The sequence below is a fragment of the Nicotiana tomentosiformis genome, chromosome 4, assembly GCF_000390325.3.
Source record: "Nicotiana tomentosiformis chromosome 4, ASM39032v3, whole genome shotgun sequence".
In the NCBI taxonomy this organism is placed as follows: domain Eukaryota; kingdom Viridiplantae; phylum Streptophyta; class Magnoliopsida; order Solanales; family Solanaceae; genus Nicotiana; species Nicotiana tomentosiformis.
The window spans coordinates 20,072,034-20,096,936 of NC_090815.1; the positions used below are offsets into that span (position 1 = coordinate 20,072,034).

Consider the following 24,903-nt stretch of genomic DNA (forward strand, 5'->3'; position numbering starts at 1 on the left):
AGATTTTGTTTCCCGCGTGGGACGCGTACTGAATGACAGAATATATCCGTTAGCAATTCTTGTCTTTGAACATTGGTCTACATCTTGGATGCTTAAAACATAAGACTTCATTTGTCAGCTGGTTGATTAAAGTGGTAGTTAATCCGGAAAATTAATGCAGAACGAGTGTACTATGATAGAATAACACCCCATGGTTATGCTCTGGGGTTATACCATTATATTTATAGCAAAGTATATAAGCACGTTTATTAAAGATGGAGCACGTTTCTCACATTTATAATGTGCAACTTGGATTGGCTACAATATTAAAACCGTCAAAAGCACAAATAGTAGCGAGGAAAACCAGACCGGAAGGATTAACAAAACCAATCAACTAAAGAATACAATTAAGTAAAGCAACTATTTAAGAACATTTATTAGAGTAGGTGTCTATGTCACATCTTTTGGGGTGCGGCCCTTTCTCGGACCCTACGTGAATACGGAATACTTTGTACACTGGACTCCCCTTTTTTTTTTTTACTTAAAAGCACTTATGAGAGATAGAACTGTCTGCGTAACTGTGAGTAAGAGGAGCACGATTGCTGCAACAGTTGAAGCTCCAGCCCAAGGACTCTGAAAGTAATTGTGCCTCAATTTTGCCATCATTTGATTCCATGGGTTTTCATAATGTTGAATTATTTTGATGCATTCTTCATTGCAGTAGAAGTCATTACTAGAAGTAATGACCCCTTGTGTCAGTTTGTTGAAGATGGTAGCCACTTGTTTGTCATGTCCTATCTCGTTAAGTATAATTCCGTTCTGGCGAAGAAAATTCACATCTTTATGTGAGACAATAAGTTGAGTCATAATCCAAGCATAATCCGTATAATATTTAAGATTTAAGCTAGACTAGTGCTGCTCATAAGCTATCATATTTCTTAAGAAAGGTTCCAATGTATCCTCAACTGCAAAACAAGGGATTTCAAACGACCCATCTTTAAACTTGATATCGAATATAGTTGTTCTATCCATACTATCTTTTCCCAAAGCTCCTAATTTTTGGAAGCTGACTCCAGCTTCATAAAGTTCTGTTGCACTTGGAATTTGGCAGCATTCCCAACCACTAATTTTGTCGGGCATTTCTTTTGACCTAATTATTTGCAAAATTTTCCCAAAAAACTTATGTTACAACATTCCTTTCGGGTGCTACCATTCGTGGTTTTGCTAGTATTTTTCATTTTTGATGGGCGAGACAACATGTGTAACACATGAAGTAAATGGTCTGGTCTGGTTGTTGAGGCGCAGTAGTGTGATGACCCAAAATGTCATCTTTAAATTTAATAATTAATTATGTGTTCTAAAACCTCGAAAAGCACTATTTATCATTTCTCGACTTGCGTGCGCAGTCCGTAAAATTTTCCGGAAAGTTTTTATGTGAAAAATGGATTAAAATGTGAATTTGAACTTTAAAACTCAATTGAGTTGACTTTGGTCAATATTTTGAGCAAACGGACTCGGATCAGTGTTTGACAGTTTCGGTAGGTCCGTATCGTGATTTGGGACTTGGGCGTATGTCCGGAATTAAATTCCGAGGTCCATAGCCCGAGATATAGAATTTTGATGAAAAATTAAAAGTTTGAAAGCTTAATGATTTTTTAGAATTTACTGATATTGGATTTATTGACACCGAGTCCGTATTTTGGTTTTGGAGCCTGGTATATGCCCACTATAATATTTATGACTTGTCTGCCGAATTTGGTGAGAAACAGAGTTGATTTGACGTGATTCAGACGCTCAGCTGTAAAAATATAAGTTTTAAAGTTTTCTTGAAAATTTCCTTTGATTTGGTGTCTGATTCGTAGTTTTAGGTGTTATTTGAGCAATTTGATCGCGCGAGAAAGTTCGTATAATATTTTAGGACATGTTGGTATATTTAGTTGAGGTCCCGAGGAGCTCGGGTGAGTTTCGGATGATTAACGGATCAAATTCGGACTTAGAAGAAACAATATGAGGTTTCTGCCTTCTCGTGTAATCGCACCTGCGAAACTTGGCTCGCAGGTGCGACCACACAGAAGCGCAATGGACCTCGCAGGTGCGCAAGCTTCGCAGAAGCGGACAGGAAACTCACACAAGCGAGCTCGCAGGTGCGAGCTGAGATGCGCAGAAGCGGAGGCTGGGCTGGTGATTGTGGAGCGCAGATGCGGACACGCACCTGCGCGTGGGTGATCGCAGAAGCGAGGGAAAAATACGCAGAAGCGGTTCAAATTTGGCAGGTGCGAGACTCCTGGACAGAATGTTAAAAACAGAGGAGTCCGATATTTTGTCATTTTTGACATTTCCAAAAGCGGGTAAGATGATTTTTGAGCGAGAAATCACGAAAAATTTTGAGGTAAGTCCCTTGTGAGCCTTCCTACTCCATAATATTGGATTATCATTGAATATTTTGAATAGATTACATGTTTTTGAGGTGAAATTGGAGGATTTGGGCCTAGGGATTTCAGAACGAGAAATTGAGATCTGGAGGTCAAGTTGAGGTCGGATTTTGGTAAATTTAGTATGGGTAGACTCGTGGTTAAATGGGCATTCATATTTCGTAACTTTTGTCGGATTCCGAGACATGGGCCCCACGGGTCATTTTTGAGTTAATTTTGAATTTTTATTGAAAAATATAGTATTTTCTTATGGAATTGATTCTATAACTTTTGTTGACTGTATCGAATTAATTATGACTAGATACGAGTCGACATGATTCGAAAAATCGAGGAAAAGGTGTACTACTTAGTTATATTGGAGCAAGTCGAGGTAAGTGACTTGTCTAACCTTGTGTGGGGGAAATTTTCCCTAGGATTGGTATTAATTGTAATGTGATGAAAGTCGTGTACACGAGGTGACGAGTGTGTACCGGGCTAAATGTGAAGGATTATGTTTTTAAATTGTGTAGATCACTGTTGCATAATAATTAAATTATTAAATCTTGTTATATTTTCCATCATTGATTTGATTTATATACTTTAAATTTGCTTGACCTTTTTCCTGCTAATTATTTTACCTGTTAAGTTGGAACTTGGTTTCTTTTATTCCGTGCATTATTTGCAGGTTGATTTTTTTAAAATTAAATATTATTAATATGAAGTATTTGACATTTTAAAATTGGTATTGAAGCAACTTATTAAAGATTTTGAAATATTATTTTGCTGAATTATTTATTCCTGAATATTTTTGTAAGATTTTTGTACTCATTGTGATGGAGCCGTGAGCTCTTTATTGTGGAAAAATATTATTGATCATTTATTTTGGCATGAGCCATGAGCTCTTTATTGTGAAAAAATATTGTTGTTGAATTTTGGCAAGTTAAATTATTTGAGCACTTGGGGTGCAAATTGTGAGATATTTGGATATTGATACGCATGTTGTGGTATAAGGTCTGATTATTGACACATATGCGGTGAGATAAATGTGGCTTGATACGCGTGGCTAGTAGGGGAAACTACTAGAAGTCATGCGGTGTGATAAGGATGGCTAAAACACGGGATGCTATTTCGAAAAAAATATTTTCTTTAAAATAAATTGTGAAGGCTCCCGCGGTGAGATAAGAAAAATGAGATATTGTGAATTTATTTATGATTTGGGACTACGAGGCGGTACCTCGGGAGTGCCCTTGTTGATATTGATTTATGGCTGTAGTTGCCTTTGATTTTTGTTGTGATTTTTCTTAAAGTTGAAAAGAAATTCTATGTTGTTCCACGAGGTATTAATTGCCATTATTTGTGTAATTAAATGGTGATCTACTACTTAATTCATTTTTCTTGTCATTTTATTTTATTATACTGTGAAATATTTTTCCATGCCAATTATTATTTTCGAGTAGTGCATGACCTGACCTCGTCACTACTCTACCGAGATTAGACTTGGCACTTACTGGGTACCGCTGTGGTGTACTCATACTACGCTTCTGTACATCTTTTTATGCAGATCCAGGTACTCCTTACCAGCCCCGACTTCAGTGAGTTACCTGTGCACAGAGACTTCGAGGTCTATCTGCCAGCGTCCGCATACTTCGGAGTCCCCTTCTATTATTATTATGTTGCTTCCTTATTTTTCTTCAGACCTTGATATATAGACACATTGAGGATAGAATTCTTAGAAGCTTGTGACTTATTTCTACCAGGTTTTGGGAATTGTAATTACGTAAAGTTTCAGATTTATTTATTTCAGATTTCTATTTTTATTCCGCATTGATAGGCTTACCTAGTCTTAAAGACTAGGTGCCATCACGACATCCTACGGAGAGAATTTGGGATCGTGACAAGTACCATCAATTTTTTCAGGATTCTTATTTGGGAAAAGATCAGGGAATGTGGATTTCACCATCTTTATCAAGTCTGGTTCTGTAGGATACTTAGTCATTTCATGTAACACGGTAAGTACAAAATAAGGTAGTTGGTTTTCTAGTAATAACATGTTTCGACATACTTGATACATCATCCATTCCCTGTTGATGATTCTGTTTTCTTCTGTTGGCTTCATTCCACAAAGTTCTCGAATAAACTCGACTATAAAACAGCCATCAAGCAACATCATTTGTGAAAATTCGACAACAATGTCACTGTCAAAATAAAATGTTCCATTTATTAAAGATGGAGCACATTCCATGCTTTCTCACATTTCAAAAGCACAAATAGTAGTAAGGAAAACAGAAGGATTAATAAAACCAATTAACTAAAGAATACAATCAATTAAAGCAACTATTTAAGAACACTTATTAGAGTAGGTGTCTATGTCACATCTTTTGGGGCGCGGCCTTTTCTCGGACCCTACGTGAATACGGGATACTTTGTACACTGGGCTGCTCTTTTCTTTTTTTACTTAAGAGCACTTATGAGAGATAGAACTGTCTGCGTAACTGTAAGTAAGAGGAGCACGATTGCTGCAACAGTTGAAGCTCCAGCCCAAGGACTCTGAAAGTAATTGTGCCTCAATTTTGCCATCATTTGATTCCATGGGTTTTCATAATGTTGAATTATTTTGATGCATTCTTCATTGCAGTAGAAGTCATTACTAGAAGTAATGACCCCTTGTGTCAGTTTGTTGAAGATGGTAGCCACTTGTTTGTCATGTCCTATCTCGTTAAGCATAATTCCGTTCTGGCGAAGAAGATTCACATCTTTATGTGAGACAATAAGTTGACTCATTATCCAACCATAATCCGTATAATATCTTAGATGTAAACTAGACGAGTGCTGCTCATAAGCTATCATATTTCTCAAGAAAGTTTCCAATGTATCCTCAACTGCAAAACAAGGGATTTCAAACAATCCATCTTTAAACTTGATATCGAATATAGTTGTTCTATCCATACTATCTTTTCCCAAAGCTCCTAATTTTTGGAAGCTGACTCCAGCTTCATAAAGTTCTGTTGCACTTGGAATTTGGCAGCATTCCCAACCACTAATTTCGTCTGGCATTTCTTTTGACCTAATTATTTGCAAAATTTTCCCCAAAAAACTTATGTTACAACATTCCTTTCGGGTGCTACCATTCGTGGTTTTGCTAGTATTTTTCATTTTTGATGGGCGAGACAACATGTGTAACACATCAAGTAAATGGTCTGGTTGTTGAGGCGCAGTACCATCAATTATTTCAGGATTCTTATTTGGGAAAAGATCAGGGAATGTGGATTTCACCATCTTTATCAAGTTTGGTTCTTTAGGATACTTAGTCATTTCATGTAACATGGTGAGTACAAAATAAGGTAGTTGGTTTTCTAGTAATAACATGTCTCGACATACTTGTAACATCATCCATTCCCTGTTGATGATTTCGTCTTCTTCTGTTGGCTTCCATCCACAACACTCTCGAATAAACTCGACTATAAAACAGCCATCAAGCAACATCATTTGTGAAAATTCGACAACAATGTCACTGTCAATGTTAACATCATAACACTTTAGTGCTTCATCTTTATTTTTCTCCAATTTACTGATGCAACTTTCCACATCAATCTCCGTTTTCCGTTTGAGAAACCGTTGTAGGTACAACAGTTTATATTTTTTCATTGAGCCAAGTTGAGGATTTTTGTTATGGTAAGGACCAATGGAGATAATCTTTGGGGTATAAGCATCTGGATTTGATTCACGTAACCCAACATTTACTTTGAATATGGTAATGGATTTGACAGACGAATTGTCCATGCCCTTTACTTTTTCCTCAAAGATTTGATTTGCAGATTTATTGGTATCCACCTTCTTCCCTTCTTCTATCTGTAATTAATGGAAAAGAGTTCATAGTTTTTCTTTTTCGTTTTGAGAAACTAACGCTGACTTTCAAGCTGAATTCCAATTTTTTTTATTTATTTATGTTATAGTAATATTTATATATACTTATTATTTTCTATAAGTTTTATTCCCTCTGTTTATTTTTAGTTGTTCACTTTTGATTTTGCACTCTTTTTAAGAAAAAGTAAATAAAATATATATTTACAATTTTAAAAGTAAATAAAAAAGTCTTGGGGAATGAATAGTTAATGATAAGGGTAAAACAGGAAAAACAATTGTCTATATCTTAATTTGCTAAAATGGTTGTAAAAGTAAAAATATATTTTTAGAATAGTGGACAAGTAAAAGTTAACAAGTGAATAACAAGTAATCATAGGGAAGGAATACAACAATGAATAGTGAATCGTAATGAAGTTGCAAACATCATTAGTGGAAACCAAAAGAGTAAAAGGAAAATAAAACAATCTTCTATATATTATTAAAAAGAGAGGGAAAATCCATCTCTTTAAGCCAATGGGCAGCCTTAAAATTAGCCACATGTAATGTATAACTAATTAACTATTAACTAATAATTAATTTAGCCATATGACATAATAAAAAATAGCCACAAATAACTTCTTTCTTAATTAATTAATTATAAATAATTAAATCAAAATATTAGAAATTTTACTATATAATATTTAATAATATTTATTAATAAATTTAAACAATTTAATAATTTTTTATTATTAATTTAAATAATATAAATATTTATATCAAGATTAAATACACATTGATTTATATTATATTAAAGGATATAATGGATAATGATATTAAATAAAGAGGAAAGCTAATGAAAGTCACATGAAAACATGAAATACTATATATTAGGTAACGTAGTAGCAATAATTAAAAATTCTTTTTAATATTAGAAATAGAAGGGAGTGATGATTTGAACTTGAGATTAGATTAAAATTATGGTGAAAACCCTCAAACTATGAATAGGACCACAAAATTAAAGTTTTACTAGATATCTTAAATAACAATTGGCTAACAAATTAAAATTTAAGAATACAAAATAAATGTCTCATGTAGGTAATTTAGTAACGAAAATAAAATTTAAATATTCTAAAACTAAAAGAGAAAGAAAATTTAATTGGACGTGAAATAAAAATAATTATCTTTATCTATATATTATTAAAAGGAGAGAAAACGCTCTCTCCTTAAGCAAAGTGGTAGCCTTAAAATTAGCCACATGTAATATATTAACTAAATAACTATTAACTAATAACTAATTTGGTCATATGACATAACGAGAATAAGCCGCATATAACTTATTTTTTAATTAATTAATTATAAATAACTAAATCAAAATATTAAATTTTTTATTATATAATACTTAAAAATATTATTAATAAATTTAAATAATTTAATAATTTTGAATACTAATTTAAAATAATATAAGTATTTATATCAAGATTAAAAAATCAGACATTGATCTATATTATATTAAAGGATATAAATGGATAAAGAAATTAAATAAAGACGAAAGTTAATGAAGGTCACATGAAAATATTAAATACTATATATTAGGTAATGTATAGCAATAATTAAAAATTCAAAAACATTTAATATTTTAAAAAGGGAAAGATGATTTGAACTTGAGATTATATTAAAATTATGGATAGGACCACAAAATCAATGTTTTACTAAATAATAAAAATAACAATTGAATAACAAATTAAAAATTTCAAGAATACAAAATAAATGTCTCATGTAGGTAATTTAGTAACAAAAATAAATTTAAATTTTTATCCTAAAACTAAAAGAGAAAGAAAATATAATTGCACATGATATAAAAATAATTATAAGAAACTACAATAGATTTAAAATATAATAATTTAAAAACTTATGTATTAATATTTTAGACTAATTCAATGTTATAACTTAAAATAAAATGTGATACTATATATTTTGATTATATTATAATATATAAATATAAGAAAATAATTAAAATTTCATAATAGGGGTAAAAATTATATAAAGAGGAAAATAAAGATTGTATGAGATATTTATACTTTGAATTAATTTAAGGATAAGCATATTAAATAATTAAATAATACTCAAATTTATTATTGATAGATTTAAATGATGAAAGGGCTCTAAGTAATAGGATAAAAAAATAAAAAAACATTAAAGTTTAGGAATAAAAAATTTCTATTTTTATATAATTGTCAAAAGGGTAATAAGCAAGATATTAAGTCATTCGGTAAGATAACAAAAAATCACATAAAAATATAACAATATTAAGTAATGAATAATGCCACAACTATAAGCAAATATTAAATAGAGGTTTGTTTTTGGTGAAAATGTAGAAGAATAAGACTTATTCGACTTTGAGGTAAAAATAAAGTGGTAGTAAGAATTTTTTTAAAATAATTTTCTCAAACAAGATATATTACAACGTGATATGTTCAGTTTTCTTTAATATTGACCACAAAATAAAATGTAATTTCTAAGATCAAGGGTTGGGTTGCCGTAGATATGAAAAAAAGAATATGGTTTGGGTTGAGTTGGGTTGTTACAGATATAAAAAAATACTAAGATCAAGGGGTTGAGTTGTTACAAATATTTAAAAAAAAAACATGATATCTAGTACAAAATATGAAAAACAGTTTCATGTCCTACTTCTTGACTGATATCTAATAATTATACGTAATTTTTATATTGAAGGTTTAGATTTTAGCGTAATTTGTATATGATCCAAATAGCCCAAATTATAATTTGATATTGTCTGTTCATCGCGCGAGTATTAATACTAGTTGAATCTTAATAAAGATACCTGATCAAACTTGACGTTGTATTTATGCTTTTAATGAATTAATGCATATATTAAAAAATTATGATTATTAGCAAGTGATACACGAGTGACTATTCATGCTTGCTACCTTGTTTCCTTTTGTACAAAAATACAATAAATAAATAAATAAAATGAAAGTTTGTGTTGAGAAAGAGAGAGACCTCATCTTTTGTTGCTTGACGAAGCAGTGGAGTTCCGTGATCTATTTGGGTAATATCAATAGAGTGTGCCATCCCTCTTTAATTACTTTCTTGAACTGTATAATTCCTACAAGCAACAGATATTGGTTTAAAATGGTACGGCATAAAAATTATTATTATTAATCCAATTCATTGCAGAATTTGATTTGAAAAGAAAAGACAAAATAAAGAAAATGAATCTCGTATTATTTCTTCTTATGAAAAGAAAACTAGATGTCTTGTACGTTATCCTGTTAGAAATTCTAATTCTTAGATTGAATGAACTAATTAGCTCTACAAAATATTTTTTAAAAGAATATTAGGAAGGGTACACTTTTAAGTAATTGAAAATACGTAAGCTTTATAATCCATGTCTCATAATCTATATACACTGTTCATTTTATATCATCCTAAACTAATGGCAATTTAAGGGAGGAGTAGACATTTCTTTGAGGAAAAAAAAAAGAGAAACTGCAGTGTGCATTGCGAAAGAAAAGGAGAAACTGCGGTGTACATTTCTTTGAGTGGCTCGGGTGAGTTTCGAGGTGGTTTCAGAGTATTTCTAGGCCCTTTTTAGTTGCTGGTTTTTTGCTACAGCAGTGTGCATTGCGATCGCAAGGTATTGGCCGCAATCGCGAAGAGTAAAATGAAAAATATTGGCCTGTGAATCGTGATCGCGGAAGGCTTTTCACGATCGCGTAGAGGAAAATTCTGCTGCACTAACCCGACTTTGGAAGCTTATATCTTGCAATCTATAAAGAATTTTGAGATAATCCAAAAATGAAAGTTGTAGCCCTTTGTGTACAGTTTTCGGAAATTTAAACCGTTTGGAATTTGGAGTTGTGTACAAAATGTTATGGTTGATATATTATAGGCTGTCTGGGAAGAGTTTGGAAATCGTGAAAAAGAAATTTCTGCTGTACAAGACTGACTTTGAAAGCTTATATCTCGCAACCTATAAGGAATTGGGAGATAATAAAATCATGCAAGTTGTATCTCTTGATGTCTAGTTTTCAAAAAGTCAAACCATTTGTCATTTGAAATTTTGTACAAAAGGTTATTACCATTATACTAGAAACTGTCGGGGAAGAGTTTGGAAATGGCTGTTGAGCAATTTGCTCATCGCGAACGCGAGGGGAGGGTCGTGAACGCGAAGAATAAACCATGGGCAGCAAAATAAAGCCAAAAAATTAGACTTCTCATTCTTCCATATTTGGACGAAAAAGCTTGTGTGAGGCGATTTTTCGAGAATTTTTCAAGGAAAACATTGGGGTAAGAATTCCTAACTCAATTTTGGTTAAATTACATGAATCTATTGTTATTTTTTTCCATAAAATTAGTGAATTGGGTTGAAAATGATAGAAATTTTCTATACCTTAAATTGAGGATTGGGAAGTTGATTCGTTATCGGAATTTGATAAAATTGGTATGGTTGAACTCGTATCGGAATGGGTGTTCAAATTTCATGAAAATTCTGTCAGGTTCCAAGAGGCGAGCACCGCATTGACTTTTAGGTTGAATTTTTAATATGTAATTTTAAGTTGACATTATAATTATCCGAAATTATTTTCAATGAATTTTAATGAAGTTATGCAATTAATTGGCTAGATTTGAGCCGTCTAGAGGTCATTTCACGCAAGAAGGCTATTTTGGAAAATCAACCTAACTTCAAAAAGGTAAGTATCTTGCCTAACCTTGAGTGAGGGAATTACCCCTTAGGCGTCGAGTCGTATGTGTTATTTGTATAATGTGAAAGCCGTGTACGCGAGGTGACGAGTACATACTCGGGTGTATATGTACAAATTTTATTGGTTTAAAGTCATAGGCATTTTTAAGTATTAAATTGGAAATTACTGGCACTTATTAATCCTTGTTTGTCATGCCTCATTTTTTGTTTATCGAATTTGTTTTATATGATAATTTGGTGTGAGTTGACATTTCCTGGAAATTACTGGAAATTACTGAGTTGACATTTCCTGTAAATAATTACATTATGGATTTTTTATCTGTAAATAATTAAATAAATAAGTTTAAAAAGAGGCATGAATATATTTATAAAAAATTTAGATTAAAGAAGACGTTGTTCTTGCTGAGTTACTTTTCCATCCTTGTTGTTTTTGAGGTTTTATATACATTGTGTTGAACCGTGGGCTATCTGTTATGAAATTAATTGATTTCGTTATATCTTTAGAAATGTTGTGGCCTACGAGCAATTTTTAAATACGAGTTGATTATGTTGTGTTGTTGTGATAATATTCTGTGTGAATTGTTGTGTGATTTGGGTTACTGTTATACGGCGTATAAGGGTGGCATCCCACTATTGATGTTATGCGGAAATAAGGGTGGTATTTCAATATTGTTATGTGTGTTGGGATATTGTCTAGGCGGAGTGATACATGGGGCTATTAAAGAAAGTGATAAGGGAGGCTATTATAGGAGTGCTAATGGTGACTATAAGAGCGATAAAGGTGGCTATTGATATTTTCAGGGTGGAGGGATAAGGGAGGCTATTATAGGAATGATAAGGGTGTCTATTTGAGAGATAATGCTGACTATTTGTCAGGGATGTTATGTGATGATGTGGGGTTATTGTGCTGGTGATTTTCACGTGATGTTGTGATTTTCTTGTGATTACTTTTATATCTTGTGCAACTTGTTTTGTTAATACAGTAAATTTGATAATAGTCTGATACATGTTAAAATTGTGAGTCTGTGGCTATTGCCGGGCAGAATATGTTATTGGCACGTGAGTTGTCCGTACGGTTGTGATATGAAATATAGGCACGAGGTACCATGGGTAATGATATTGGCACGTGAGTTGTCCGTGTAGTTGTGAAATGAGATGTGGGCACGAGTTGCCGTGGGTAAATGATGATTTTATTATTGGCACGTGAGTTGTCTGTGCGGATCTTATATATTGATATTTTGGCACGTGAGTTGTCCGTGCGATTGTGATAGAAATATGGGCACGAAGTACCGTGAAAGTGGGCTGAGACCAGTGTTACGAAAAGTGTTACGAAAATATGAAAGTGGGCAGAGACCCTTATTTTATTATTATGAAATGAGGTATCACAGAGTGACTTTTATTTGTAAGAATTATATTCGAAAGATATTTATTTGAAAGAAGTATATTCGAAAGATATTTATCTTAAAGAATTATATGTGAAAGATTTATATTTGAAGGACTTGATTAATTGTTTGTACTTGTATTCCTTATTTGTTTCAGCAATAATTAGTGTTCTTGTTGACTTGCTGTTTATATCATTGGTTGAATTTTGTTGCTATCATGGCTAGTTGTTTTCCAGTACTATTATATACTGCTATATGGCATAGGTTATTTGACCAGTGAGTGTCTTGACTGTACCTCGTCACTATTCCATCGAGGTTAGTCTTGATACTTACTGGGTGCCGACCGTGGTGTACTCATATTGTACTTCTGCACATTTTTGTACATTGAGTCTAACTCAATCTCAAAACTTAGTTAGTGAGGTGGTGATATTTCATATATTCCAATCGAGTCTTAATAGCTTGAGTGATTTATCTTTTGGTACAATAAACTGAGTTTTGGTCTTGTTGATTTGTAAATATTTCACTTGGTAATGAATGAAAGACTTGGTTACCAAAAGAAAATAAGAAGACCAAGTTACCGCATCCCACCCGATATGCGACAATTCAATATGATGTATAAAACAATTAAAATTCATATATATAGTATATCTTGTTTTTAGCATAGAATGACAAATAACGGGTAGTTCCGTGCATTAAGTTCACGCTATGCACGTAATCCGGATAAGGGTCCAACCATATTGGATTTACTATACGCTGTCTTATCTAGCATTTCTACGAAAGGCTATTGTTTGTTTTACATAAAATGACAATGTAGAAGTTAATTACCTCTTTGGTTTGACTATTTATATAGTCAAAATGGACTGATTGGAGTGTTGCTTGCATTGAGCTGATTTTCTTCTAATTAAGTTCTTCTTTGCTTGACTATTCTGAAGGATATGAGAGAGCGGGTGCTGGAAATATAGTGGAAGAGGAATGAATTTTTAAATTGAAAATACAAAAGTCTAAGAAGGCAAAGAAGAAAATGATGTCGAAACTGAAAAGATTTTAGTACTATATATAGATTAGGGCTTACCTATATTACTAACATGAAATAACATCACTTTGAGAAAAATATCATAGAATAAATAAAGCTACAAGTATCATAGAATAAAGTGTAATGACATTAAAAATGTAAGAAAAGTATCATAGAATAAAGTTTTAACCAGTTAGGTTTCAAGCTACCATTTAATATTATTCTTGGATTTTATATGAAGTTCAGTTCAGCAGAAGAACAATAAAGTTTTCCTTCTTTATAAAAGGCTTATAAAATACCTCATCGTGTTTGGCATTGTATGTAATGCCCATCTTTCCTGCAATGAATCTTCCAAAACCAGCAAACAGTAATTATCAGTATTCCTAAAAAAATCTACTTTAGTAAGCTTGAGGGTAAAGACTAACGATACATCAAAGTTTCTATCGGTTTTATTAATATATCTGTTGTATTTTCTTGATAATGATTTCGTTACTTGAATATTTAGTCTGGATAATTGAGGCGAGAATAAGGAACTTTTTAGGCAATTTAGCATGAATAATTCATTTGAATATTTATTTTTATAAGAAGAAGAAACATTTATCCAAACTGAACTTAAAAAACAGATCCAATATGAGCTTATTTGGATTGAATTTGCATTGTCATCTATTTAATCCAAAAACCAAATATCGAAATTTGAAATTTTCATTCCAATACAAACTGCCCGAACAACTTTTTTTTTAAAATTAAAATACGATTCTGAAGAAAGAGTCGGACTCCTACAGGTCTAGTACTACTAACGGAGGCAAAATTCTCTTATCTTTTTTTGCGTGTTTAATTTTTTATTATATATATATATATATATATATATAGGAAATTTGATATTACGTGACATAGCATGTTCGACCAAAAATTTTTTTTGGCCAAAAATACTTTTTTATTGTCGCTAAAAGTGCTCTTTTCCTAAAGTTAAGGTATTTGGCCAAATTTAAAAAAGAAAAAAAAATTGTTCTTGAGTAGAAACGAAAGTAGTTTTTTAGAAGCAGAAAAATTAGTATCTCTCCGGAAGTGCTTTTTTGAAAAGCACTTTTGAGAAAAATATATTTTGAAGCATTTTTTAAAAGTTTGGCCATACATTAATTAGTTGCTGCTCAAAAAAACCTTTCAAATTTATTATAGCCCGTTTGGCCAAGCTGCAAAAATTAGTTTTTTTTAGAAGTGTTTTTCTCAAAAGTACTTTTGGTGAGAAACAATTTGTATTTGACTAATTAATTTGAAAAGTACTTCTGAGCAACAATTAGTGTTTGATCAAGTTTTAAAAAACTGCTTATAAGTGTATTTTTCTCAGAAGTGCTTTTAAAAAAAGTGTTTGTGGAGAGAAGCTATTTTTTTTTGCTTCTCCAAAACTGCTTCTGCTTCTCCTCAAAAACACTCTTTTTTCTTACAAAAGCTTGGCCAAACACCGTAATTTTAGAAAAATAATGCTTTTGGCTCAAAAGAAGCTTGACCAAACATGCTATTAGCCAAACATAAACTGCTTCTCACAAAAAAATACTTTTCAAAACAAGTTGTTTATAAATAAGAAAGTATGGTACTCTTTTTCGGGGCAGTCCAAAAAGAAAAGTATGCCACATAAATTGGGATGAAGGGAGTAACTATTTTGTGAATTTAGAAGACTTAATGCCCGTTTGGACTTAAGAAAAATTTTACTTTTTTTCGAATATTTTTCACTTTTTTTCGAAATTATTGTTTGGCCATAAATTTTCAAATTTTCGCTTGAAAATGGATTTTAGAATTTTTCGAAAATTTTAAAAAATCTAAAAACCAGTTTTTCAAAGTTTCACTAAGATCACTCACAAAACTTCAAAAACAACCCAAAATTATATTCATGTCAAAACACAACTCTAGTTTTCAAATAACATTTTCGCTTAATATTTTTTCACTTTTTCCGGAATTTTACAATTCTTATGTCCAAACACCCACTTAAAATCTGTGATGTAGAGCTTTGGTTAGACTACCTGTTTGTCTTTTTTTGTTTTTGGTTTAAAAGATAAACTTCATTAATTAAAGGGTTGCGTACAGGGGTGATTGGTGCTCAGGCACCATATTACATACATAAACATTACTACAAGCAGCAGCTAAGCTTGAGTTGTTATCTCTAGTTATACGATGGTGACAACCCCAAGTGCTGCAAAGTGCTGGTTCTACCGTACCAGTATATCCTGACATCCGGCTTCAGGCGTTGCTGTGGTTGTAACTGTGCGTTGAGTAGTGACTCCTATTTGGTCTGCTCGGAGGTTACTGGACACAAAAAGGGGCGGTTCTTCAAAAACATGTAGAGAAGCATCACATTGCATCCTACTTCCTGCTTTTGCCAGTTGATCTGCTGCACTATTTTGTTCCATGTACACATGTAGAAATACTGGATCATGGAGCAGCTTGAGGAGGTGCCTGCAATCAGAAATCATATGAGTATATCTAATATTGTCCGTATTAGTCATGCATGAAGTGGCACCATCCGAATTTAATTTATAAAAATTTGGTTTGGGTGGTATCCATCTTAAGGGCTAGAAGTACCTTATTTGGTTTCGCATGGTGCGATGCAGCCAGGTACGAATACTCAATAGATTGTACAGAAAAATGGCCATTGTTAGTGAGGCCCCAAAAAAGTTGATCTGATTGGTTTGTGTATAGAGAGATGTAGGGCTTACTAATTGTATTTTGAATATCTAAAGAAATATCAAATGGAATATTCGCCCAATCCCAAGCCACAAGAAGTTAGGATTGTAGATAGTTTAGGATTTTGATGATGATTTAGTGGCAAAGGGCCTTGGATGAGAGAACGCAAAGGCGTACCTGCATTAATCCAAGAATCTGTCCATAACTTAATATATTGTCCCGTTCCTATTTTCCATTGAAGACCAAGTTGACAATGATCCCAACCTTTAAGAATATTTCGCCAAATTGGAGAGTGGTTAGTGACCACGGAGGATATAAGGAGGTATTTGTTTAATAAAGTCTTAGCCCATAGAGAGTGTGGTGAAAAAAGCCTCCAAGCTAGGCTAGCAAGTAAAGCGTTATTCTTAGTTCTAAGTGGTTGAATTAAGAATTTTGTAGGGGATGTAACCGGCTTCCATTGAAGAAGATGTAATTGTTTGCTCATAGCAGTTGTCCCCCAAAGGAAATTACGTTGGTACTGCTCCATTTTGCTTATGATGCTTAGTGTAAGCCTTGTTAAGCCCAAAGAGCCATTGTTGTGTTGCAACTTAAAATATTTTACTGGCTAGAGGGTTAGTTAGAGAACATTAAGAAAAGAGACTTATCTCCAATGTGTATGCCTTTTGGAAAGGCTATATTAGATATGCAGTAAGTCATCATCTTAACATGACCCCAGTTGTGAATGTTTGTATGAACACCTGTTAAATGTAATCATTTTTAGGCTACTAATCTGGAAAGCCAACCACTTCCTGTCAGTGTTGGCTGTTTCAAGTAGAAGACAGGATGTTCAAGTTTGTTTTTCACTCGCCCACGGAAAGATTACAACTTGCTAATATTCTTGCCATTTTTTGTAACGTAGGGCAACCGGAAGTATTGCATTTCTATATCATTTGATGTATACATGATAGATTGTGAACTCAAATCGTTCTGGCAATTCTTCATTATGCAAAATTGCTATGGTGCAGTGGCGATGCCTGAAATTTCCTTCAAGGGTGTTCAAATTGAAAGAAGTAAAAAAATAATTCCCGACAAAGAGTGTTCAATATATGTAATGTACCTCTACCTTACCAATGTGTAGCTTCGCCACTGCTATGGTGTATTACACTAGCTAGACATGAGAAATTCCTAGTTTCATAGACTTTGCAAGTGCAGAAATTTATCTTGTAGCTAAGTTTCTTGTACTTTATCAGCAACTTGAAAGAATTGTCTACCTATTTTTGATGTTATCTCCCATTTTCTACCTTTCTACCATGATTTTTACGTAGCATACATAAGATCAGATGGTTTTATAGCAAGGGCCAAAGATAGATGTCTCTACCCTGTGATAGATCTAGGATTTTAAGGCTGTGAGTGTTTACCTTGTGAGTGTTTACCTTCCTTTGATGTAAAGTTGTTGTTAATAATAAAGTATAAGTGTACAGCTATTTGAACACAACATGAGAAAAGTTAACAAGAAAACATATAAAAGAAAAGATAAAAACTAAATGGAAAAAGTGAACAAATAAAGTATTAGAAAAGAACAAACGAAGTATTTGTAAAAGAAAAAAAAATCAGCGAGAACGAGTAAAAAAATCAGAAATCTCTTATAAAGTTGTGCTTCCCGGGAATCGAATCTTCGTACTAGCCTAATTATGCACTTTCAAAGAGGAAGGGGTGCTATTGACTTCATATATATAATTTATAAACATGTAAGCTGGGTGCTCGAGCACCCGGAACACTATACGAGATCCCTAGATCCGCCCCTGCCTTTATTTGTGAGCATAATGCAAAAAACAACTGAAGAGACAAGCGAACTATGTTAAACAATGAAATGTCTTAACATTGCCAGAAATTCTTAGTATTAAAAAATATATTAGAATTGAAAGCAAATTCGTGCAGGCACTTGCATGGCCCATGCAGAAATTTGAATGTTGCATATAGCAGCATTTACGTTTATTAGCTCACTTGTCATCTATCTAAGCTTTTATAATTGGGCCAGTTAAAATCCAACTTGAAAAACTCGTTAGGTTTTTCATTTCACTCCAGTGGCGGACTCAGGATTTTATGCAAGCGGGTTCAATCTCAGAAGTACATAACTTTAGTCATAAAATAGTAGTTATCAAGTGGGTTCAAATAAAATATTTATACAAAATTTATGTTGCTTTAATCGTAATTTATACATATACACAATATTATTTTTTGGTGAATCGGGTTCAGTTGAACCCACTTTCCACCACGTGCGTCCGCCACTGTTTCACTCCGCCGCCATTTGATATGTACATGAGGCGATTGTTGCTCGTACGCTATCAGATCCCGCAAGAGAATATCAGTGACTCTAAAACTAAGAATTTTCATTAACTCATTCTCAAATTTCATAATAAATAAACTTGTGTTATCTTCAAAGTTTTCTTCCTTCAACTAATCATAAATATATCCTGACTTTTACTAAAATAACTCTAGCTTCGGAAAGCTCCGTTGCATTTGGCATGACTTTATGCCCCGTTAGGTGGTCCTTATCTATTGGCTTATCTTTTGACCTAATTATTTGCAAAGGATTACAACATAAGCTTTTCAGGAATGTTCTGTTTCCATGCTAGGATTAGTTAGGCTAGTAGTTTAAATCTCTGAAAGGTGACATGACATCTGTATAACTTGAAGTAAATGTTTGATTTCTGCAGCATCATTACCTTCACTCTCAAGATAGGATGCAAGGGTCATCTTTGATAATGAATGTAAAAAGATCTTCTTCACCATTTTTATGAATGGTATTTGTTCAACTCCCTTTGTCATGTGATGAAGCTTTGTGAGGACAAAGAAAGGAAGTTGGTTTTCTATTAGCAACAGATCTCGATTTACTTGAATACTTATGCAATTTTCGGGGATAATCCAACCTTCTACTTTTGGACACATTCCACAACGCTCTCGAATGAATTCAACTAGAAAACAACCATCAAGTAACAATATTTTGGAAAAATTGCCAACAATATCACTGTCAAGGTTCTCTATATCATCATAACACTTTAATGCTTCATCCTCCAATTCCCTAGTGCAACTTTCCACATCAATTCCCTCTTTCCTGTGGAGGAATCGCTGTAAGTAACACAGTTTATACTTTTTCATGGAACGAAGTTCAGGATTGTGTTTATGGTAAGGACCAATGGAGATCACCTTTAGCTTATAAGCATTTGGATTTGATTCACATAACCCCACACTTACTTTGAATATGATACTGGTGGATCTGATAGCCGAATTCATGTGCAAATCCTCATATATTTCATCTAAGATTTTATTTCCAGGTTTATTGACTTGATCTTGACCATTTCTTTCCTTTTTCTTGATTAAATCATCCACTTTCTTCCCTTCTTCTATCTCTAATTAATGGAAAAGAGTTACATAGTTTTTCTTTTTCGTTTTGAGAAACTAACACGCTTAATTCAATTTTTTTAAATCAAATTATAGTAATATTTATTTATACTTATTATTTTCTATAAATCGTACTACCTCCGTTTATTTTTAGTTATTCACTTTTGATTTTGCACTTCCTTTAAGAAAAAGTAAATAAAGTAAGTATTTTTGTAACGATCCGACTTGTCATTTTAAGAATTAACGCTTCGTTCAACGACTTAAAGTCTCGACCAACTTCGTAATATGTATTATGACCCGTGTGTGTGATCGAGTTTGGTTTTCGAAAGATTGAGAATTAAATTAAAAGAACAATTCTCATTTTTGAAGCTTAATTGAAAAGAGTTGACCCGGCTTTGACTTTTGAGCAAACGACTCCGTAATGGAATTTTTATGATGTCAATAACTTCGTATGGTGATTTCAAACTTAGGCGTATGTACATATTTAGATTTGGAAGTCCGTAGAATTATTTAACGTATTTTGGCGAAAGTTAAAAAATAGAAGATTTTTGGAGAATTCGACCGAAGGTTGAAATTTTGATAACGAGGTCGGATTTTGATTCTGGAAATTGGAATTACTCCATTACGTCATTTAAGACTTGTGTACAAAATTTGAAGTCATTCCGGATTGATTTAATACGTTTTAGCAAAAAATATAGAAGTTGGATGATTTAAAAACTCATAATTCGAGTCGATGCACGATTCGTAATTTCGGCGTTGTTTGACGTGGTTTGAAGCCTCGACTAAGTTCGTATTATATTTTGGGACATGTTTGTATATTTGGTTAAAGTTCCAAGGACCTCGGGTGGATTTCGGAAGGTTAACGAAGTTGATTTTTGGAGTTGAAGACCTGCTGGAATTTCTGTTGTTTCTGGGCAGCAGCTGTTGGAATCGCGCTTGCGGAATTATGGGTGCAGGTGCTACATCGTAGAAGCGTGAGGCTCTTCACAGAAGCGGCTGGGAGTGTACTGGGAAGAGGTCACAGGTACAAAAAAATTCTCGCACCTGCGTGATCGCAGAAGCGGGCACAGAATGCGCAGCAATGGAATCCCTCGCAGATATGCATTGGCCATCGCAGAAGCGATGTGCGCAAATACGACATTCTGTCCGCAGGTGCGAGCTTGGCCTGTGCAGTGTGGATCACATAAGCGACGATTGTGTTGCAAAAGCGGCTACGCAGGCGCGCAAAATTGTCCGCAGAAGCGAAAATTAGCAGAAACATAAGGACCAAAACATCAATCATTTCGCCATTTCATTTTGGAATTTTTGGAGCTCGGTTCTTGGGCGATATTGAGAATTTCTTCACAAGCTTGGTTGGGGTAGTGTTCTATATCCGAAAGTTCTTATATTTCATGAATCTATTATTATATTCATCGTTTAATTCAAGTTTAATAGAGGAAATTGGGATTTTTGTAAAAACTTTTCAAAAATGGAAATTCAAGATTTAGAGAACGATTTGTTATTGGAATTCATTAAAATTGGCATGGTTGAACTCTTATTAGAATGTGTGTTCGGATTTCATAAAAATTATGTCGGGTTCCGAGAGGCGGGCCCCGCGTTGACTTTTGGTTGACTTTTTAATGTAAAATTTTAAGTCGACATTTTATTATCCGGAATTATTTTCGATGAATTTTAATGAAGTTATACAATTAATTTGGATAGATTTGAGCTGTCCAGAGGTCAATTCAAGCAAGAAAGCTATTTTGGAATATCATCCTAACTTCAAAAAGGTAAGTATCTTGCTTAACCTTGAGTGGGGGAATTACCCCTTAGGCATTGAGTCTTATATGGAAAGTGTATAATTGAAAACCATGTACGCGAGGTGACGAGTACGTACTTGGTTTATATGTGCAAATTATATCGGTTGAAATTCGCAGACGCCCTTAAGTATTAAATTAGAAAATTGTGGGAACTTAGTAAATCCTTGAATTTGTTACGCCTTATTCCTTGTTTGTCGAGTTGTATTTTATACGATAATTTGGTGTAATTACCACTTGGATTTTAGGTGAATTCCGTGTGTTTGTTGATTTGATAATTTTTGGAATTAAATTCATTATGGATTTCTTATTTGTAAATAATCATTAAATAAGTCTAAAAGCAGGCATTAACATGTTTATCTAAAATTTGGATTAAAGAAGGCGTTGTCCTATGCTGAGTTACTTTTCCTTCCTTGTTGTTATTTTTCGAGATTTTATATACGTTGCGTGGAGCCTTAGGCTATTTGCTGTGAAATCAATTGATTTTTTTATATCTTTGTAATTGGTTATGGTTTATGGGCAATTTATAATATGAATTGTTGTTTTGTGTTGTCGTGGTAATATCCGTGTTACTTGTTGTATGAATTGGGTTACTTGTTATGCGGCGGATAAGGGTGGCATTCCGCTATTGATATTATGTGGGTATAAGGGTGGTATTTTACTGTGATTATGTGTGTTGGGATATTGTCTGGGCAGAGCGATAAGGGTGGCTATTAAACTAAGCGATAATGAAGGCTAATATAGGAGTGATAAGGGTGGCTATTAATATTGTCAGGGTGGAGGGATAAGGGTGATTATTGTCAGGGGTGATATGTGATGATATGAGATTATTGTGTTGGTGATTTTTATGTGGTGTTGTGATTTTCATTGTGTTATCCTTATATCTTGTGCAACTTGTCTTGTTGTTTCGGTAAATTTGATAATAGCATGATCTATGTTGAAATTGTGAGGCTGTGGCTATTGCCGGGCAGATAATGTTATATGGTATCGAGTTGCACACCACAACAGAGATGAAATGTGGGCACGATGTGCCAGAGAAAATATGATGGTTTTTATTATTGGCACGTGAATTGTCCGTGCAATTGTGATATGAAATGTGGGTACGAGATGCCGTGAGTAAATGATGATGATATTAGTACGTAAGTTGTCCGTGCGGTTATGATAGAAATATGGACACGAGGTGTCGTGGAAATATGAAAGTGGGCTGAGACGCGTATTACGAAAAAAATATGAAAATGGGCTGAGACCCATATTTTATGATTATGAAATGAGGTGTCACAGGGTGACTTTTATTTGAAAGAATTATATTCAAAATATTTATTTGGAATAATTTTATTCAAAATATTATTTGAAAGAATTGTATTCGAAAGATATTTAGTTGAAAGAATTATATTTGAAGGATATTTGTTTGAAATAAGTATATTCGTTATTGAAAAGGGTTATATTCTAGAGATTTCTATTGAAAAAAACTTATAGATGAAAGATGTATATTTTGAAGGACTTGATTATTGGTTGTACTTTTGTTTATTATTCGTTTGAGCAATATTTATGGTGTTCCTGTTGCCTTGCTGTTTATGTCACAAGTTGATTATTGTTGTCATCACCTCTATTTGTTTTATATTTTTTTGTATGCTATATTGCATAGGTTATTTGACTAGTGAGTGTCTTGACCGTACCTCGTCAGTACTCCACTGAGGTTAGTCTTGATACTTACTGGGTACCGACTGTGGTGTACTCATACTACACTTTTGCACAATTTTGTGCAGAGCCTGGTATTGAAGATATCAGACTCATGCCGAGTTAGTGTGTTGATCGCAAGGATTCAAGGCCGAGCTTCTTGGTCGTCGTAGACCCTTGGAGTCTTTTTATTTTATTGTACTGTTAATTTCGTATTCGAACAATATTGTATATTCGGTCCTCGATATCTTACCATGTATTCAGTTAGAGTTCGTGACTCAGTATTACCAGTCTTGGGATATTATTTAAATATTTCTACTGTTGGTTTCGACACTAGAATTAAATTATATGTTTAAAAAAAAAGGCTTGAATTGTTATTTTAATCGGCTTACCTAGTCTTAGAGACTAAGTGCCATCACGATGCCTGTGGTGGAATTTTGGGTCGTGACAAGTTAGTATCAGAGCTCTAGGTTCATAGATTCTACGAGTTACGAACGAGTTTAGTAGAGTCTTTAGGATCGGTACAGAGACGTCTATACTTATCTTTGAGAGGCTACAAAACTGTTAGGAAATTTTCACTTCTTTCATTCTTGTCGTGCGGAATTTGGAATTTGAGCCTTTGCATCTCTATTCTCTCACAGATGGCGAGGACACGTTCTATCGGGTCAGCTGAGCATACACCCGCACATACTGCTAGAGCCGCAAGAGGTCGGGCCAATGTAGAGGCCTATAACGACCCGACCGGTCATTTCGAGAGTTGTGGCCCCATTCCCCCATTTACTGCTCTATTTGTGCTTTATAGCTGTTATATGACTTATCGGGTTAGTTGGTTCGGGTCCGAAGTGAATTCATAGTGAAATGAGACACTTAGTCTCTTAATTGAAATCTTAATTTGGAAAAGTCGACCGGATGTCGACTTATGTGTAAACGACCTCGGATTTGAATTCTGATGATTTTCAGTAGCTCCGTATGGTGATTTTGGACTTAGAAGCATGTTTGGAAAGTTATTTGGAGGCCCGTAGTGGAATTAGTCTTAAAATGGCGAAAGTCGGATTTTTGGGAAGCTTGACCGGAGGGTTGACTTTTTGATACTGCCTCGGAATCCGATTCTGGAAATTTGAATAGGTCCGTTATATCATTTATGACTTGTGTGCCAAATTTGAGGTCAATCGGACGTGATTTGATAGGTTTCAACGTCGTTTGTAGAATTTCAAAACTTTTTAGTTCCTTAGGCTTGAATCCGTGTGTAATTAGTGTTTTCGATGTTGTTGGAGGTGATTTGAAGATTCGACTAAGTTCGTACGATGTTTTAAGACGTGTTGGTATGTTTGGTTGAGGTCCCGCGGGTCTCGGGTTGATTTCGGGTGATTAACGGGTCAAGATTTGAAGTTTTAAGGCTGCTGAAGTTTGGTCTCAACTGGTGTAATCGCACCTGCGGAAGTCTCATCGCAGGTGCGTGCCCATAGAAGCGGGAGGTAAGTCACAAAATCGGCCAAGGGAGTGAAGCAGTAGAAGGTAGTAGGTGCGATGGTGTTCCCGCATCTGCGCGACCGCAGATGCGACCGAAGGGCCGCAAAAGCGGATTTGGCCTTGAAGCTTGACTCTGCAGAAGCGGAGATTTGTCTCGCAGAAGCGAGTGCGCTGGTACGGAAAAAGGGGGCGCATGTGCGAAGTTTGGCGTAGAAGTGGGCTATGGGGGCACACATGCGAGACCGCAGAAGCGACCAAGTTGTCGCAGGTGCGGAAGGCCTGGGCAGAGTCTTTAAATGCGAGACTTCAAGATTTTTCACCATTTCTAACATTTTGATCTCGGATTTTGGAGGTTTTTGAGAGGATTTTCAAGGGGATTCTTTAGGTAAGTTCCTTGTGTTCATTTTTCTTCAATAATTATGTTTCCCCATTGATTTCCCACCTAGAATGTATGTTTTTGGGTGTAAATTAGGGGTTTGAGGCTAGGGATTTGGAGAGTTGGTTTTGAGAATTTGAATGACCAATTTGTGTTGGATTTTAATGAATTTGG

General features: G+C 34.0%; 2 protein-coding genes across 2 annotated transcripts; both read right to left on the reverse strand.

Moving 5' to 3' along the window:
- Positions 1–510: 510 nt before the first annotated feature.
- LOC104118596 (UPF0481 protein At3g47200-like) lies at positions 511–13,349 on the reverse strand. The gene is made up of 5 exons (XM_070200530.1): positions 13,167–13,349; positions 9,255–9,360; positions 4,846–6,239; positions 4,453–4,585; positions 511–888 (listed from the first exon to the last, which is right to left on the reverse strand). Exons 2-5 carry the CDS (start codon positions 9,324–9,326, stop codon positions 517–519), a joined length of 1,971 nt encoding a protein of 656 aa, XP_070056631.1. The 5' UTR covers positions 9,327–9,360; positions 13,167–13,349; the 3' UTR covers positions 511–516.
- Positions 13,350–15,554: 2,205 nt separating this feature from the next.
- On the reverse strand, positions 15,555–19,302 carry LOC138909341 (UPF0481 protein At3g47200-like). Its single transcript, XM_070200531.1, has 3 exons — positions 18,735–19,302; positions 16,767–16,830; positions 15,555–15,801 (listed from the first exon to the last, which is right to left on the reverse strand). The coding sequence occupies exons 1-3, from the start codon at positions 19,300–19,302 to the stop codon at positions 15,555–15,557; spliced, it is 879 nt and encodes a 292-aa protein (XP_070056632.1).
- Positions 19,303–24,903: the final 5,601 nt, after the last annotated feature.

Coding starts and splice junctions, on each gene's coding strand:
- LOC104118596 (XM_070200530.1), bottom strand. CDS start 9,326: ATGGCACACTCTATTGATATTACCCAAATAGATCACGGAACTCCACTG. Junction 6,240..9,254: donor GTCAAGCAACAAAAGATGAG/GTCTCTCTCTTT, acceptor CATTAATTACAG/ATAGAAGAAGGGAAGAAGGT. Junction 4,586..4,845: donor TCTCTCATAAGTGCTCTTAA/GTAAAAAAAGAA, acceptor TTATTTTGACAG/TGACATTGTTGTCGAATTTT.
- LOC138909341 (XM_070200531.1), bottom strand. CDS start 19,302: ATGAATTCGGCTATCAGATCCACCAGTATCATATTCAAAGTAAGTGTG. Junction 16,831..18,734: donor ATCCTATCTTGAGAGTGAAG/GTAATGATGCTG, acceptor TACTTGAAACAG/CCAACACTGACAGGAAGTGG. Junction 15,802..16,766: donor AAAATGATTACATTTAACAG/GTGTTCATACAA, acceptor TTCTGATTGCAG/GCACCTCCTCAAGCTGCTCC.